Source organism: Nematostella vectensis, chromosome 1 (genome assembly GCF_932526225.1).
Source record: "Nematostella vectensis chromosome 1, jaNemVect1.1, whole genome shotgun sequence".
NCBI classification, from domain to species: Eukaryota; Metazoa; Cnidaria; class Anthozoa; order Actiniaria; family Edwardsiidae; genus Nematostella; species Nematostella vectensis.
In genome coordinates, this window is record NC_064034.1 from 21,053,694 (window position 1) to 21,071,269 (window position 17,576).

The 17,576-nt window shown below is 40.0% G+C and overlaps 1 protein-coding gene across 9 annotated transcripts in view; it reads left to right on the top strand.

Moving 5' to 3' along the window:
- LOC5518224 (cAMP-specific 3',5'-cyclic phosphodiesterase 4C) overlaps positions 1-17,576 on the top strand; it is a 37,520-nt gene that overhangs the window by 7,977 nt on the left and 11,967 nt on the right. The window contains exons 2-6 of one of the 9 annotated variants that reach the window (XM_032362863.2): positions 1,600-1,781; positions 2,091-2,194; positions 16,225-16,422; positions 17,090-17,191; positions 17,420-17,502. In XM_032362863.2, coding sequence (XP_032218754.2) covers positions 1,600-1,781; positions 2,091-2,194; positions 16,225-16,422; positions 17,090-17,191; positions 17,420-17,502 — 669 coding nt within the window. Of the gene's footprint in view, positions 1-1,093; positions 1,782-2,090; positions 2,195-12,694; positions 12,951-16,224; positions 16,423-17,089; positions 17,192-17,419; positions 17,503-17,576 lie in introns of those variants that run through there. The other 8 variants (XM_032362862.2, XM_032362860.2, XM_032362865.2 and 5 more) reach the window with 8 other exon arrangements.

Sequence of the window (17,576 nt, forward strand, 5' to 3'; positions counted from 1 at the left end):
TTTTTAACCATCAAATAAGTATTTTAGAGATTTTGTACCGGGGGCATTGCTTATTGTAGTTTCTCAAGTATTGTATTTATTATGCTGCTGACTGCAAGTGTAATTTAGGAACCATCCTACAAGAGTAGCCTTACCCCCTGCCTTCTATTGGCTGAGCGGCTTGTCGGTTAATGATGTCACTTGATTTGCCGCTATACTTGTGCTACAAACAATTTCTTGGCGAGCAAATCTAAGGAATATTTAATTAAGATATCTGAGATTGTGCGCATGCGTGGTATTGAAACAAATGCCGAGCAATTTCGGTAGCATCCTCGGGGATCCAGGGTGTTGCGGAGATCGGGCACACAAGAAGCGCGCCCCCTGTATACCCGCGCTTCCCTGACTATCCCTACCCGCGACGCCCTGGGTCCCCGAGGATGTTTCGATAGATCAATTCTTGGGCACCATGTTTTGTAAAACTACCCAGCAGTCATTGCGAGCCCTCAAGAGTCTTTCGTAGAAATACTTCCGGTCACGTGACATGTAGCACTTTCTCAGCAGGAGTGAGGCAAATGACGGAACAATAGCACGGGTCCGCTTGTATCACTGTTTAACATTTACGCTTAACGCTTATTATTATTGTTTTCTGCTATTTTATGATTAACGGTTCACCCCCACTGAGACCCTCTAAGAAAATGAAGTTGATAGAAATTATAGTTGTTAGGAATGATAAAATTTTCCAAAAATGATATAAGTACCCTTTCATATTTCAAAGAGCTAAGCAAGAAACTCATATATTAAGAATTTTATTTTTATCACTGAGCTAGCCTTGCAGCTATGCTATTCTGTGCTTTTTTCTAAAATGAGAGATTTTATCAAGCATTATGTATAGTAAAAATGATCACTTTAAGACTATAAAAGGGTCTAATGTTCAGATGATTTGGGTTTTACCCTTTCGCCTTTTCTGTTGACTCAGGTAATATAAAAACTACCCCCCCGAAAGCTGTCTGACAGGCAAGCATAACTTGTCAGCGCTTATTCTCATTGTGGGTCTTCTTAAAGACCTTCTTGTAGTCTGTTATCACAGGCAGAATGTCTGGATTGTGATTTCTTTCTAATCGTGTTTAATCTGGCCAGGCTATCGACTAATGTGCCGGTCACACGCTGTATCGTCCTCCAAGAGCTAGACGCGTCTCTTGAGCCATGTTTACCCTCAGAGATAACACTTTTTCCCTACTCAGCTTAATGGACTCTGTAGGAATGGCGCCTCAGTCTGGCGCCTAAGACATAAGCGAAAAATGGAAACAATTTGAACACAAATTAGCGTCACACTGAACTTTTTGTGTACCAATTAATTCGATCTAATAACCCCTGGCTTATTTGCCTCATCGTTGTTTGCGTTACCGTCATGTCGTGGGGAGACTAGGCTCTGATATGCTAATAAGCGTAGCGTAACTGAGCTGAGTAAGAGATCAGATTCTTGGGAGAGCACCACGTTATAATTATTGTATAAAGCGATGGCGTCCGTGGCGTGTGTCCTGGTCAAATTTGGCAGTGCGGCCTGGCAAGCAATCGCCGCTAATGTATCCCCCCTTGATGTTGTTTACGCGCTATTTCTAGGGGTTCTGGGCGCTCTCCTACACAAGTTATCATCGTCCTCTCGCGACCAGCAATCCGCCAGCGAGACCCGCAGCAGATCCAGTCTGCGATCGCCTGCACTGTCGTATTCTTTGGTCAAGCGTCAGGGGTCCGTCACATTCGCTGAAGGCACGAAGTTCGAAAGTGCCGAAGATTTTAGCACGGTATGTATCAAACATCATCTCAATCATGACCACCACTCGTGAGTCCCCTAAAACCACCTCGTTACTGTAATCTCAAGCTATCCATTTATAATCCTATCGATAGACTACTTATTTGTACCTGCGTTTATCATATCAAAGCTTATAAACCGGACTTATAAAGCCATAACAACGAACATATTCTATATTAAATTTTGAAATAAATTATGTACTGTCTTAGTATATGCGTGACGTCCTCATATACCAGCTGTAGGAACCCCAGCTGAGATATTCAATCGAGCAGTGTTGTGATAATTATCGGTCTCTTTTCAGCACAACTTAAACGTGTTAAGGAGCATGAGCTCAAATCTGCAGAGGGCCCCTCTCAAGATATCCCTCACAAACGAGGAAGGCCAAGATGTCGGCGAAAAATCATCGTAAGTAAATAACAATCAAACACCCCGCTCTGCTTCAACAGAACATTTTACCACCGTACACTAAAAGCCTATTAGACAGGGCACTTCACTTGTATACACGCTAGAACAAGTTTTATAGCGCAAATAATTGGAATCGCTCCCGATCAAGTACAGGTATTGGTACTTTAATGCCTCTGTAACAGAGGCGTTTGTTGACAAAGTTTGTAACGATGGAGTGTATTCTCTTCCTTGACGAATCAGCTCGTTTTCGTAGACGGAAGAAAGTGTTTGTATAGAAAAGCCATAGGGAGCCCCTCGGGCGCTCTTTCAACTATTCGGAAAAGTATGTGCTTACGTTTAAGCAGTTATAGTCGCTTTTCTCCTATTAGTATTTCGTGAGTAGCCTTTTGCTGGTCTATTGTTTAACTCCATTGTAAGGGTAGTTTTCACAGGTTTCTGTCTTGTTTAGTACCGTCATTCATATAATTTATTGCGAAGAGAAGTTGAGTGACAAGTTCTACTCGAGTTCGCTTTTGCACGTCAAACGATACTTGAGAATTCAAAATATGGGAATTTTCTCGTCTGAAGAAAGAAAAAACACGCGCTGACAAAAACATCTGTTTCATCGGCATCTTTGCTTGACATTTTTCCATCAGACTATTAGCTCTTTTATGATTTATCATCACAATAACCGTAGATTAAGCTGTCACCTCAGAAAACAAATTTTTACATAATTTTACAAAAACAATCAGCACTTATTTCGCGAATAGATGTAAGCCTATTGTTTTTCTACTAGCCTCTGTTGAAACGTGTACGATTTTTAAAGATGATCTTCGTGTAATGGAAGAGCTAATTAGCAGGGCTATCGATTTTCAGTAGCGTGGAGTGTTACATCATCAGTGTCTTAAATCCTTGGTGTCATAAAACGCTTGTCTGTGTTTGCCCTTCGCTTGTTTACTTGCTGTAAAACCACTTCGTGAGTAGTAAGAGCAATTAAAAACGGGCCACTGTCTATCAGATCGCTGGCAAACGCTACGTCTTGTTAGTAATATAAATATCGGCCATATTGGCGCTTTTAAGTGCTTATTGTACTGTACTTTAGTATGTTATTTCAGCGAATATAATATTGGAAATGCTCATCAGCTATCAATTAATTAGTTGGATAAATATATTGGACCACACGTTTACTCCGCAAGCGGCGGAAACAAATATTCAGAGATCTGAATTTTAATCGTTTGAGTTTTGGTTGAAATTGGCGTAATCTAGCGGTCTTCTTTTCAGCCGCTTGTGTTGCTAAAATTCCCGCGGCTGTCATACCCGATAACGTTTTTGTGCTGTTAAATCTACTGCATTTTTTTTATCGCCTTCACCTTCGCGGTCTTTATTTTTACATAGAATTAGCGGTTTTCGCGATTTTGCGCGCGCATCCGAAATATGTTACTGGGCCCTCTAAAGTCGGCAGCCTTTCTCTGATGCACATTTCGTATGCATGCGAAAAGGAATTTAAATAAAAGAACGCTGGTCAAATGTGTTACGTTTTGTTATGCCAAGCTTTGACCTCGTTATTGGAAGTAATGAAATCTGATGATAATGAACTTCTGCATGTCTGCCCCAGACTTTGTGCCAATTCTCAAGATAGACGTTGATTATCCTTATTTTTTTCTTTCGGTGTCATCTATCCAAATTCAGGTATAAGTAATGGATATACGACTCCATAGTTTGAATAAGATAGATGTCCCCAAAGCTTAGAATGATTGACACCTGTCACGCAGTAGTGATTGACAGGACTTCTAACCTGGTTTCTTTTTGCGTTATCCCTAATCTATTAAGTGGATATAGCACTAAGGAGATTTTTCGACTGACTGCACCAAGGTGAACACGTTATTGCATTTTTGTTCTTACGTAAACATTTCTGGGGATATAACGTCTGTGATTTTCTTTAGGATATTTCCTCAGATTGTCAGCATTATTATCAGCTTGGCCTTAACAAATCTCGAATGCTATGCCACAAATGCACTAATCTCTTTTTGCCAATAAATTGGACCAGGCTCAGTGCAAACTGTGCCAGCATAGCTGTTGAAAAGACGGCGAGCAATATTGCTTTGTTTGCACACCATGTTAGATAATGCTGCGAGGTGGGTGTTTTATAGCAATGATAGACGATCAGGCACTGTTTGGGCTGGGAACTTATTACAGGATAATGTAAACAGACAAATTACAAGATGCAAATAGTGAATAGATCTTTGTCAGTTATTTGAGACATGAGGTAGTTTTGTTATGGTTCCTATATATTGTTTATTATTTACTTTTCCGACGGACGTGTTTCGTACGATTCGACTAGATAACACAATAAAATTGAGAAAGATAGATTCCCCATCCAGGTACTAGTTCGTAATGTTTCTAATTCAATATTTTTCCATAAAGAGCTGGAAAGTATTTTGCTTCAAAAGGGTTGTTCTATTGATCCCACGTAGCCACCCCTTCACCGTGGCCATCGGTACTTGAATTCCCCTCAACTTTTTGCTTACAAAAGACCTTTAATAGAGCAGAAGAGCATATATTAAAAACCAGAAACGACTTAAATTAAGGCTGTTGGGCAGCGCAACCTTGGTAATGTTCATGCCAGAGATCAGTCTGTTAACTTTAAATTATCGTGCCACATTCCTCCTCCTCAGGAGATAGCAGAAGCATGACGTCATACTTGCCGATTCACTATGATTGACTTGGTTAGGTGGAAGTGGTATGTATCTGTCAATGGATATGTACCATGGCTCCAAAACAAAAGGCCCAAATCATTGTGCGGTTAGTGATTTGTTGTGCGCGTGTCATACATGTGAGTGATGGTTTGTTGTGTGTGTGTAGGCATTGGCTTGTGTGAGTGATGGTTTGTTGTGTGTTTCATACTTGTGTAGGCATTGGCTTGTGTGACTGATGGTTGTGTGTTTCATACATGTGTAGGCAATTGGCTTGTGTGAGTGATGGTTGTGTGTTTCATACATGTGTAGGCATTGGCTTGTGTGAGTGATGGTTTGTTGTGTGTTTCATACTTGTGTAGGCATTGGCTTGTGCGAGTGATGGTTGTGTGTTTCATACATGTGTAGGCATTGGCTTGTGTGAGTGATGGTTGTATGTTTCATACATGTGTAGGCATTGGCTTGTGTGAGTGATGGTTGTGTGTTTCATACATGTGTAGGCATTGGCTTGTGTGAGTGATGGTTGTGTGTTTCATACTTGTGTAGGCATTGGCTTGTGTAAGTGATGGTTGTGTGTTTCATACTTGTGTAAGCATTGGCTTGTGTGAGTGATGGTTTGTTGTGTGTTTCATACTTGTGTAGGCATTGGCTTGTGTGAGTGGTGGTTTGTTGTGTGTTTCATACATGTGTAGGCATTGGCTTGTGTGAGTGATGGTTGTGTGTTTCATACATGTGTAGGCATTGGCTTGTGTGAGTGGTGGTTTGTTGTGTGTTTCATACATGTGTAGGCATTGGCTCGTGTGAGTGATGGTTGTGTGTTTCATACATGTGTAGGCATTGGCTTGTGTGAGTGATGGTTGTGTGTTTCATACTTGTGTAGGCATTGGCTTGTGTGAGTGATGGTTGTGTGTTTCATACATGTGTAGGCATTGGCTTGTGTGATCGATGGTTGTGTGTTTCATACTTGTGTAGGCATTGGCTTGTGTGAGTGATGGTTGTGTGTTTCATACTTGTGAAGGCATTGGCTTGTGTGAGTGATGGTTGTGTGTTTCATACATGTGTAGGCATTGGCTTGTGTGAGTGATGGTTGTGTGTTTTATACTTGTGTAGGCATTGGCTTGTGTGAGTGATGATTTGTTGTGTGTTTCATACATGTGTAGGCATTGGCTTGTGTGAGTGATGGTTGTGTGTTTCATACTTGTGTAGGCATTGGCTTGTGTAAGTGATGGTTGTGTGTTTCATACTTGTGTAAGCATTGGCTTGTGTGAGTGATGGTTTGTTGTGTGTTTCATACTTGTGTAGGCATTGGCTTGTGTGAGTGGTGGTTGTGTGTTTCATACATGTGTAGGCATTGGCTTGTGTGAGTGATGGTTGTGTGTTTCATACTTGTGTAGGCATTGGCTTGTGCGAATGATGGTTGTGTGTTTCATACTTGTGTAGGCATTGGCTTTGTTATGCATAATGAGAGGCGGCGAAGTCTTTGTTTTGATGTTTTTATCTAAATATCTTTGACGATTGTTTTCGTAGACATTGAATTAATGCCTCCGAACGATTAGGTAGTACGTGGTGACTTACAGATCTGCGTGCGATGTGTGACGAGACCCGGTACTTTGCGTAAAACAAACGAGCATTGAGACTTCGCTCGTGTCTAAAGTCACATTTTAGACGCTTGTTTTGGGGAAACAGGAAGTAGAAACGCAGCGTGGGTAAGTGTGCGTGATAGAGCGTGGAGCGTTATGTGTGTTTCGTGATGGAGCGTGGAGCGTTATGTATGTTTCGTGATAGGACGTGGAGCGTTATGTGTGTTTCGTGATAAAGCGTGGTGCGTTTTATGTGTTTCGTGATAGGGCGTGGAGCGTTATGTGTGTTTCGTTATAGGGCGTGGAGCGTAATGTGTGTTTCATGATAGAGCGTGGACCGTTATGTGTGTTTCGTGATAGAGGGCGTGGAGCGTTATGTGTGTTTCGTGATAGATCGTGCAGCGTTATGTGTTTCGTGATAGGGCGTGGAGCGTTATAATGTTTATTGACAGAGCGTGGAGCGTTTCTGTGTTTTCCACGAAAAAGCGTGTAGCGTCAGGTATGTTCCGTGATAAAGCGTGGGATGTTATTGTTACGTGACGCGTAAGCGTTGAGCGTTAAGCGTGTTCAGCGTTAGGCGTTGAGCGTTAGGCGTGTTTTGTGATAGAGCGTGGAAGTTTAGGCGTGTTACATGACAAATCGTGATATTTTAGGTGTGTCACGGGACAAAGGTTGATGCGTTAGGTGCGTTACGGGACAAAGGGTGATATGCGTTAGGTGTGTTACGGGACAAAGGGTGATGCGTTAGGTGTGTTACGGGACAAAGGGTGATGCGTTAGGTGTGTTACGGGACAAAGGGTGATGCGTTAGGTGTGTTACGTGACAAAGCGTTGAGCGTTAGGTGCGTTACCGGCTATACTTTGTGTGACTCATTGTGCGTGACCTTTGCGGCGTATTGCGTGACAAGGTTTTTTTCCTTTTTCGTTGCGTTTAGCAAGACAAAGAAATGTCGCGTGACAACCATGTTTCACTTTCTTTGTCGCGTGACACCATGCTTCACTTTGTGTGTCACGTCACAGATCGTGTTTCACTTTCTGTGTCAAGTAACGTGTACCACTTTCTGTGTCACGTGACGTGTTTCACTTTTCTGTGTCACGTGAAGTGTTTCACTATCGTGTCACGTGACGTGTTTCACTTTTTTGTTATGTTTCGAGCTGGTGATACGTGATTGGTATGCCATTGTCTATTACAGTAATACCTCCGGCCACCCCCCCAAAGTAACGAAATACTGGTCACTCAAGTACTGTATTTTAAACCTCTATTAAGCGGTCACGGCAATCTTTTTACTATTCTTTAATTGATATTTACTGTATTTCTTACCTTATTCCAATACTAATTATTACTGAAATAGAAATAGAATTTATTCAACATAAAACTCTTATTTAATTTAAGCTGCTGTAAGACAAGCTGTATTTTCAGATTTTTTTTTTGTGAAGATTATTAACTTTGTTCCCTTTTGGACCATATACACTCTATACAGCCTTTTGCTTATAAGAATATTTTATAAGAACGTCCAGCCTAAGATTTTACCAAATTTTAAGAATATGCTAAGAACATAGATAACAGAAAACAAATATTGCTTTGTTAGTCTGATGCGTTCTAAAATACAAAAATCAAATTTTGTTCATTAAGCCAGTCTTTTCTATTATCCTGTTAATTTGTGTAATTCCCTTCCTAATTTTTCATTGGGTATTATAGAACATTTTCAGGCTTTAAATGCTGACAACTTAAGAACGGCTCAGCCTCAACTGAAAATTTGGCGTTCTGTAAAAAAAGGAGTGTATAGTATTTCTTTAGCTTGCATAACGCGTCCCTGCTTATATGCAAACGTGACTCATTATACGCGAAAGTTATTAGATTTACTTGAAGATCCAGCAAGACATTTGAATTATTATAATTTTATCGCAGAAAATACCCAGATGACCAATATACTGACAAACTTATGTTGAAGTATTGCTGTAGAATTCTGGTCTTCTTTCTTTCATGTATGGCAATCTTGCATTTGTAAATTGTTTTTGTTTTTGTAAAAAAAAAATTAAAGTGGCTAAAAGCATTACTGGAATCTCTTTCACTTTTTTCAATCGAGATATCCACAAACAAACGTAGCTTTGTTTTTATTGATAGGACCTCGTTTTATTAATAAGCCTCGCTTCCGTGTTATTTTCGAAATTAACAGGCTGGACACGAAATCATAAATTGTCAGACAGTCAAGTACTACCGCGCGCCGTATCGCTCTGTGGTTGTCTTGATTAAATCTGATTGGTTCGATTTCAACCAATAAGAGATCAAAGCTACGACAACGCCCCAAGGTAATGCCACTTGCAATTAAATCTTTGGAAACCGCGGAGTATTCATTTGTAACAATCGAGGCCAGCTATTTACGTGACAAACGCTTGATTATTGTTTGAGTACTAAAATGACCGATAAGGGATGTTTTTCTATTTTAATGCTAAACTGTGTCAAAACGTGAAATAGTAAAATGTCAAATACAGGTCTGAAACCAATAAATCATTATTACGACACCATCACGACCAAGACATGGCACTCTCACGGTGAGGAAACGACTCGGTCACGACCAGTACACGATACGGTCACGACACAGACTCGACACCATCACGACCACGACACAGACTCGACTCGATCACAACCACAACCATAACACAGACACGACACGGTCACGACCATGACGCGACATGGACACCATGACATGTATAAGGCGGTCAAGACCAGGCCGCGACATGGACACCATGACATGTATAAGGCGGTCAAGACCAGGAAACTGATTAGACACGACCATGGCACGATACGGTCACGACACTGACACGACACCATCACGACCACGACACAGACAGGGTCACGACTTGACATGGTCACGACTTGGACACGACACAGACCAGACACGGTCACGACTACGAAAATATACAGCCATGACACAGACACGACACTATCGCGACCAGAACAGGAAACCGTACGACACTGACACGACCACGGTCACGACAAGGACACGACACGGTCATTTCGCGGCCACGCATCAAATGTCTGCGGACAAAGGTGTCTACGTGACCGCATAGTAAAACATGAGCACCTATCATAGATTAACACGGTTTTCTAACCCCAGACAATTAGTGTCTCTTGACAACTCAGTTTTTTGCCTGTGATTGCGTAAGGCGGTCGCATTTCTCACCAATTCATCGATATTACTTTCGTCCGAGTAGCTGACAAAGAAACGAAGACAGGCGAATAGTCATTAATTATAGGCTATCGTTATTTCGTGATTTATTAACGTTTTTATAGCCCCTTTTCGAGATAATTTATTTTACAACCACACTCCATTTTGCACGTGGCAAACGAGCTGAGCTACCAGAAAAGGCAATCTAGTGTGCTAGGGAAAGAGTTCACTAAAGGCAAGACAGGGCAAACACCTTGCAATGGTAAATTTGATTGAGATGCTCAACGAATATCGGTTTATTGTGCCCTAAATCGCCACAGCATCTTGTCTTTAATGGAGAGACTTTTTTACATAATTGGTTTCTCGTATAATTTTTTGTATTTAAATTAAAGCTAAGATGTGCCTAGACCAAGTGATTAATGTGAATATTTAGCTCAAGTTTGTTAACATGTAGCCATATTGCTAATTACAACAGGCGGCAAGCTAGCAGGGTATGTAAGGGTTAATATCCACTTTAAATGCTGTTTCGCGAAACTCATGGCAAACTGTCAGTGTGTCACAGACCAATCAGAATCAACATGGGACTCGTGTTAGTTCTGAAGGTCACGGCCAAGCCAAAGCTCTCCCTAAAAACGTTATACAAGCATCAGTATCCCGCTAATTCAATGTGTTAAAAGTTAGCATTGCTTTCAATTTTGTTATCACCAGTTGCTAAGCTGTTAGCGCATTGGCTGAGGCGAGACGTACAAACCACTTAGCCCGGTGCAAAAGGGCCAGTAGTACTGATCAATGTTGCTGTACATCTGGTCGCGAGGCACTTGAAAGTAGTTCGTTTTATTTGTTCTGTAGCCAGCCGAGCGAAGATAAGGCCAGCGAGGCAATGCTGGTCGATGGTAGCAACGGGCTTTAAAGTTTTTCTGGTCGAAAAAAGAGAACCATTTTATTAGCCTTGGCTAGAGCGTTTTTTTCCTGGGGTGGATCTGCTAAAACATCCTCTCTTCCAGCGTTAAATTTCTAATATTCCGTTTACAAGTTGCGAAACTTGCCTAGGGCTATGCTTGAGAAACATAGCTCGCACTTGCTAAGGACGCTAGCTGCCTTTTGTCATCTTTTGTCCCCGCTACCAAGTCCTAAAGTTTGCCGCAGAAAAAAACTTATCACATACAGCAAAGTTTGAAAGGGTTATTCATACCTATAAAACATTTCCAATGCAGGGAATGTCACGTGACTCATTGTATATTCGCTTTCCGAGGAGGAATTGCTGCATATTTGAATTTACCATGTCACGCAAGTAACCCACTGTAACACACTAAGGCCCCACATCTCGGCCGAAGGTAATGGGCGCCCCTCCTCAGTATTATAAGGAATCGCGCCACATTTTACACATTTCCTCAAAATATCTATTTTTTAGATACATATTAGAGTAGAACATATCAAAATTATGAATTTTAAACGGGGAGAATTGCAAATTCTCTATTTTAATATATGTATTTGTAAGAGACAGGACTCCCATTTAATAAGAACACCAGAACATAAACCAGCTCGCTTTTTTTTTTCAGTAGATTTAAGGTCATGGAATTCCTGATGATTACTTTCATTCAGAGAAGTATTTTTTTTTTTTTTGACTTTCCTGCTAAGTATCTTCTATACAAAAATTTACACTGACGATTATTCAAACCGTCGAGGTTTTACAAACTTCTAATAAGACATGATAATTGCCTTGTTATTGCCGCAAATACCATCAGTATAAAGTCGTAAAAAAATCAGGAAATTTAGTTCCCGATAAAGGGTTCCCGACTGTGAGCATAAAATATCGCACGTGTGCACTAAGAAAAAGCTATGGAAAAAACACCTGAAAAACATGTGTGTATATTTGATGTTTTCATCGTTAGGAATCGATTAAAGAGTTTGTGTAGGTCTTTATTAGGCACGTAATTCAAAGCGGTAGAAGCCATTGACTTATTTACCATGGCTCGTGCGCGCTCTCTTGTTCCTTGTGGGCCGTGTGCCTAGCCGGGGAGCTCAATTTGCCGGTGAAAACAAAAAGTATACTACATGGTAAAGATGTGCAGTGTTTTTCTCGTTAGACGTCGTTTAAAGAGCGTGTAGGTTTCACTGCTTCCTAACTTGGGCACGTTTATCTGTCCAGAGAAAACTTAGCACGTGCTCCATCTAAGAACATAAACAAGTTTTTTCTATTGCTTTTTTTTTTTTGGTGAAAATATGAGCTTGCCTAGAGAATCATACTAAACCAAACTACTAAACAATGAGTAGGAAATAGCTATAAAAATGAGTAGGAAATAGCTATAAAAATACATTCACAAGACAACAAAGTGTCTGGCCGAAATATTCGTGACTGTCTAGTCTGTCTAGACCAAATCACCTGCCGTGAAAGATTCTAATTGAATGACCAGATAATCCGGCAAAGACTCAATGCAGCACTTCTATAGCGCCCCTTTCGCTTTGTTTACAAAATGTACGCATTCCTAGTACCAATGCTGTACATCCAGACTTTGTGGGACTACTTATACGGGTGCTGCACAATTTTCAGTGTGTGGTTTAGAGCTCGTAAAAGCGGTTACGGACCTGTATAAACCCCACTACCGCAGTACTTTGTATGTTTTCTCGACGTTAGAAGTCTCCATGGTACAGCATTTTAATAAATGAATTATTACTAGCGACACACAAATCTACAATACTCTTCTCGGCTTTTCTCTGTGACGGATACAAAGGATTGGAAATACATCACCGTTGAGTAATCAATAAATACGAGGGACTTCGAACTGCACTAAAACCAAACGAAAAACTGAGCTCAAATTTACGCTGCTATGTCAAAAAAAAAAAATTTCCTTTACATTCATGGACTCGGAGCAAAAGTCGATACCATTCATGCCGTTGAACTTTTTTTCCTCGTAAAAAAAAGGAATAATAGTATTATAAGAGGTGATTTAGTTGGATGTTTAGCGACTAAACGGACGAGGTGCAGAGCGTGCTCATAAAACTGGGAACGAGCTTCCCCCTACACACATACACAGCTGGTCCGAAACAATGAGAGGCTCATGCCCTTATTTGGAATGATTATTCCCGACTAGTTCGCCTGCATCATATTCCCGAGGTAAAAATGAATTTGAGGAGATTCGTCGTTTAATAACTCGACTACAAATGCCCCGGGAAGGGGGATATTTCCCCGAACCAAGTCGATGAGTTGTGTTCAAGGCTTCGTAGCACAATGGACGTACCTGTAGTAGCCGAACTTACGTGGTATTGTAGGACACAGAGGGCTATATAGCGAGCATGGGAGCTACCCTGTCGACTAGTCGAACCACCACTACATGGTAGGCATCGATACACTCGCTTGCAACTCCATTTTCCGGCTCTTTGCCGCTACAGTGAGAATGACTACATGTCCTTTAGTTCATATATCGGCTTGGAATTCGAATAGTCGCGAAGTACCCGCTATGCGAGGGCAAATCTTCACTCGATTCGTGTCTACGTTTCGCGTTCTAAATCGCCTGACACATAACATGGCTACCATAAACGCGTATGTTTGCGTATTATTGCCCATCTAGAAAGGCCGTCGGCTTTATATACGCTTAAAGAAAACCCTTCAAACAGTTTCCTCGATGAAATACACGTCTTCTCGATCAAACTGCTAGAGCTCATATAAAAACCCAACTCCTTGCAATCGCGGTTCAAATTCAAAGCCCGGTTTTGTAAGCCACCGAAGTGCATTTATTCTATAAGCATAATTAGTATAGGCAAAGGCTGTACATGTTTAGTTTCTAGCGGGCTTTTTGCTCTTTATTGTGCTTCGACTCTCGCTCATAGTCGATCGCTGAACTTTTTACAATTGAGTTCCCGAAAGAGCTGTCGGCGAACATTTTACCACTGCAAGGTTTTGTTATCTAGTTCAATCTCCTTACATGGGAATCTTTAGGTTAACTGGGAGCAATCTCAACTAGCATATTGAAATACTCTCGTATAATTCAGGTTTTGGTGAGGATGCTATCTTAGGCAGTACGAACATTGCGCTGTGTGTTTACAAGTCGCTGAGTTAGCATTCAGTGCAATATTCTGCCGAACAAGCCGACGCTAGTTCTCAATGTTTACGCCAGTGGTTCAGGCAATACTTAGCGAGGACTGTTTTACGCGTTCGAAAGGGCAGTTAGATGTGACAATCATCGCTCTACACTGATATTTTTTTATTCCGTTGGTGTTGCGAATTTTATGTTGCTCGTACTTGCTCTGTAAACTGTAAGTATTGTTTTTGCCGCCTGCCCGAGTTGCCCATCATAAAACTGACGGAGTTCTACTGCCATTCAGCTGTAAACAATATACACGGTTTTCAAAATCATACCAAGGCTTGTCAACATTACGTTTCGTATTTTGGGAGCTGTTTGCTTTTACTGCTGTGAAACACAGGCACCGTAAAGTGCTATCGCATCTAGTTTCTCGTGCAATAGTAACTATATTTAGTGCGGTAACGATGTGAGCATTTACTCTGCTAAACACTTTGTTGCCTGTTTTATTTGGCTTGTGCGGGCATTCGTAGCCTAGTGTCTGCTCGAATATTACTGATCGTACGAGCAGATTTGCTGTAACTTTATTAGTTCGAAAAAAGGTGTCATATAACTTATCAATGACAAAACCTCTCAATATTCCTGTGGGAAAAGTCTGTTAGAATGCAACCAAAACAGCAACTGACTGCCTTAGAAAGGTTATCGCTCAATTTACGTGCGAAGACAACACACTCTCGCTTCTGCGTATTGTGGTTTTAGCCTGGGTTGTTGTGATGTAATATGTGTTATGTTTTGTTTGGCCGGTTCTGCAAGAGTTATTTTGTTGCATTTTCGTGTTATTGTAACCCGATCTGAAGGAATTAGATGTTTGTTCCATAGCTAAAGACAGCTCGATTCTAAAATCAGGGACGTTGCAGGGGTCATTTTTGCTGGTGACGTCTAGCTATGACATTTTGGCAAATGCACAGTTTTTGGACTACAACGAATAACCGATGAAGGGCTTCCATCTTCGTGTAAATGTTTTTTTGTTTTTTTTTATAAAACTGAAATGAAGGGAGTTTAGATTTTTTGGTACGATCTGACACTAATTATTGTGGAAATGTTATTCACAACACAAACCCAATAGATCACAATTGATCTTGATAATAAATTGAGGACATATCCTAACTGACCTTCATCATAACAAGCCTTCGGTATGCACTCAGCCTACAGTATGAGGTTTTACAAATTGGAAATCGTATATCTCATAAAGATATGCAGGATAAAATTCCTAACAAGATTCTGCAATTTTGATACATTTTCACAAAACATTGAGGAAAAGGATCTCTGTTATGTTTCTTGTGGAGGGTGCTCTTCATCTCAGATTGCTAGGTCACATTTCTCTCTTCTAACTAGAGTAGAAATCATTGATGATACAGATACTGGGTGACAGGAAATTATCCTGCGATGATTGAAACTTTCCCTGACCCAGAATAAAGAACATGCATTAATCACAGGATTAGAAATACATCTTATTATTATCTATTCTGTCAAATGGTATGCTTGCTTGGGTATTATAAGCTAGGTTGCAGTTTTGTCATATATACCTGAGAGTAATGGAGCCTTGTCAAACATTCATGATTTTCAAACAAGAATATTGCAGTATATTCTCCAGATAAATGGTTTGCTCTGTTATGTGTAACATTCAATTTTTAGGGATGCGTTTTTATCAAAAAATACATGTTTTTACATTGTATTTTGAAGATTAGCCAATAGATGGTTTGCTCTTGTGATGTGCCATTTTCAAGGTTAAACATGCAGTGGTTTTAGTCAATCAATTTTGAAGTTACTAGGATTAATGAGTTAATTCCCAAACTATCTTTTATTTTTTTTATACTCAATGACACAATTTTCTTTCTTATTAGACATGATTCAAATGTCTTGTTATTCAAATGTACATTGGTGTTTTAGTTCTACATCAACTGATATTCCTATGAATTTTCTTTTAACTTGATGTTTTGATTTTTAAACAATGCCAAAGAATATGAGACACACAAAGCCCAGTCATCACTTTATATCACATTTATGAGATTGTTTGGTTTCTGTCCATGACAGAAGACACTTACAGACTATGAATTATATGGTTTTGGTTTACAATAAATCTCTTTATTAAGCACACAACGTTTTGTTGTTGTTCAAATTGCATATAAAATGTGTAGTAGTCTTTAAATGGGATTTTTTTAACTGTTTTGTTGTGACAAGCACTAGTGTGAAACTTAAAGAGGGTCTAAAGTCATACCTACATAGGCCTAGTCTCTTCATCTCTGTCTAACCAAAAATGAGAAATTCTTAAAGACTATTATGTGCAGTACTTTACATCAAGGTTGTTAATGACACATCACTATTTAGCCAATTAACCTTTAACCATGTTAATGTATATGAAAAAGTATCTGAAGAACAAATTTTAATTCAAAGCATTTAAAAGTCATGCCAAATTATGGTTTTAATTGGGTCCACATTCTAGAAATAAGGATCATTGTAGTGAAGTTTTAACTTTTTAAGAAAGGATGAAATTGTCTTGACGTGTATATTTTAATTTGTTATTTTGTAGCTTCCCACGAAAACGAGATAGAGGGACAGGGAAGTACTCGTCACCAAGTGGAGACGACTCCTCAGACAAGCCGGATGTCGATAGGCTAGTGCTGCCTGTTCCTCCACAGCGCAGGGAGTCATTTTTGTATAAATCCGACAGTGAATTTGAATTAGCACCAAAATGTGTCACATCGCGGCACCACTCATTCAGCGAAGGGTGAGTGTTGCTTTAGGGACAGCGAAACTGCCCCACCCACCCATTCCCCCCTCTCTGTAGCCATTTTTAGTACACTTACTTTAACAAGCTAGGCCTTTTCAAATGCATTCTTTGTAACTCATTCTATTGAATCTTATTATACATTTTTGTTTATTAGTCCCCCTTTATGTGTTATTAGTCCCTCAGTGTGTTCAGCAGAAACATTTGATTTCCGACAGTCAAAAGTATACCTTTTTCTATTTGACTTCTTGAGCCTATGTGGGCTTACTACTGTAGAAACTATTTATCCCTCAGTTCCAGCATGGACATTCTTGATACATACTAAGATTTTAAATGTGTTGCTCCTTAAAATGGCCGGTTAAATGATATAAAGATACTATGGTTTATTATTCAATCAATGCATGGGGGATCTCGTTCTAAAAGATAATTACATGTAATCTTGAATGTAAACAATAATAAATTAGTGGCTTGTTTATTTCTTTTTTACTTTTGTTTTTTTGTCTATTTTATACTTTTGAGTCACAACAATTTCTTTTAACCAAATAAGTTTAATGGAACACACCCTGTAAGTACAGCTTGCCAAATGTTCTTGTTTTACTGTATAGCTATGTAAGATTGCAGTTTATCATGTGGGTGCTTAATACCACAATCCCGCCTCTTGTTCCAGGACGCAAGTGGAGGAGCTTGTCACGCCATTTGCGCAAATACTTTCCAGCTTAAGAAATGTCAGGAACACATTTGTCACCCTGACAAATGCGAAGAAAGACAAGTAAGTAACTGGTAATAGTATAGTATAATATCGCTAGCCCAGACAAGTATCATAGCTAGCGAGGGTCAGAGGCAAGTGTATGTAAGAATGATTATAATTTTACCAGAGACATGGGTTTACCTCTTTGCGAAAGCAAGAAGGAATTTCACATAGTATATGTAGAAAAAAGAATGTTGTCTATCCTCATTGTCTAACTGCTTTTTGGAACATTTTGTTCCTTTTTCACAGAAGAAGAGGGTCTGTGGGCTCCCACATTCTCCGAAATAGCAATTTAGCAACAGAGTTACAAAATTGTGTAGGAATGTCATCTGGTATGTATTATTTGCACAATGGTACAATGAGTAGTTACAATGGCATTTATCACATTTTGTTATCAAACTCTTCA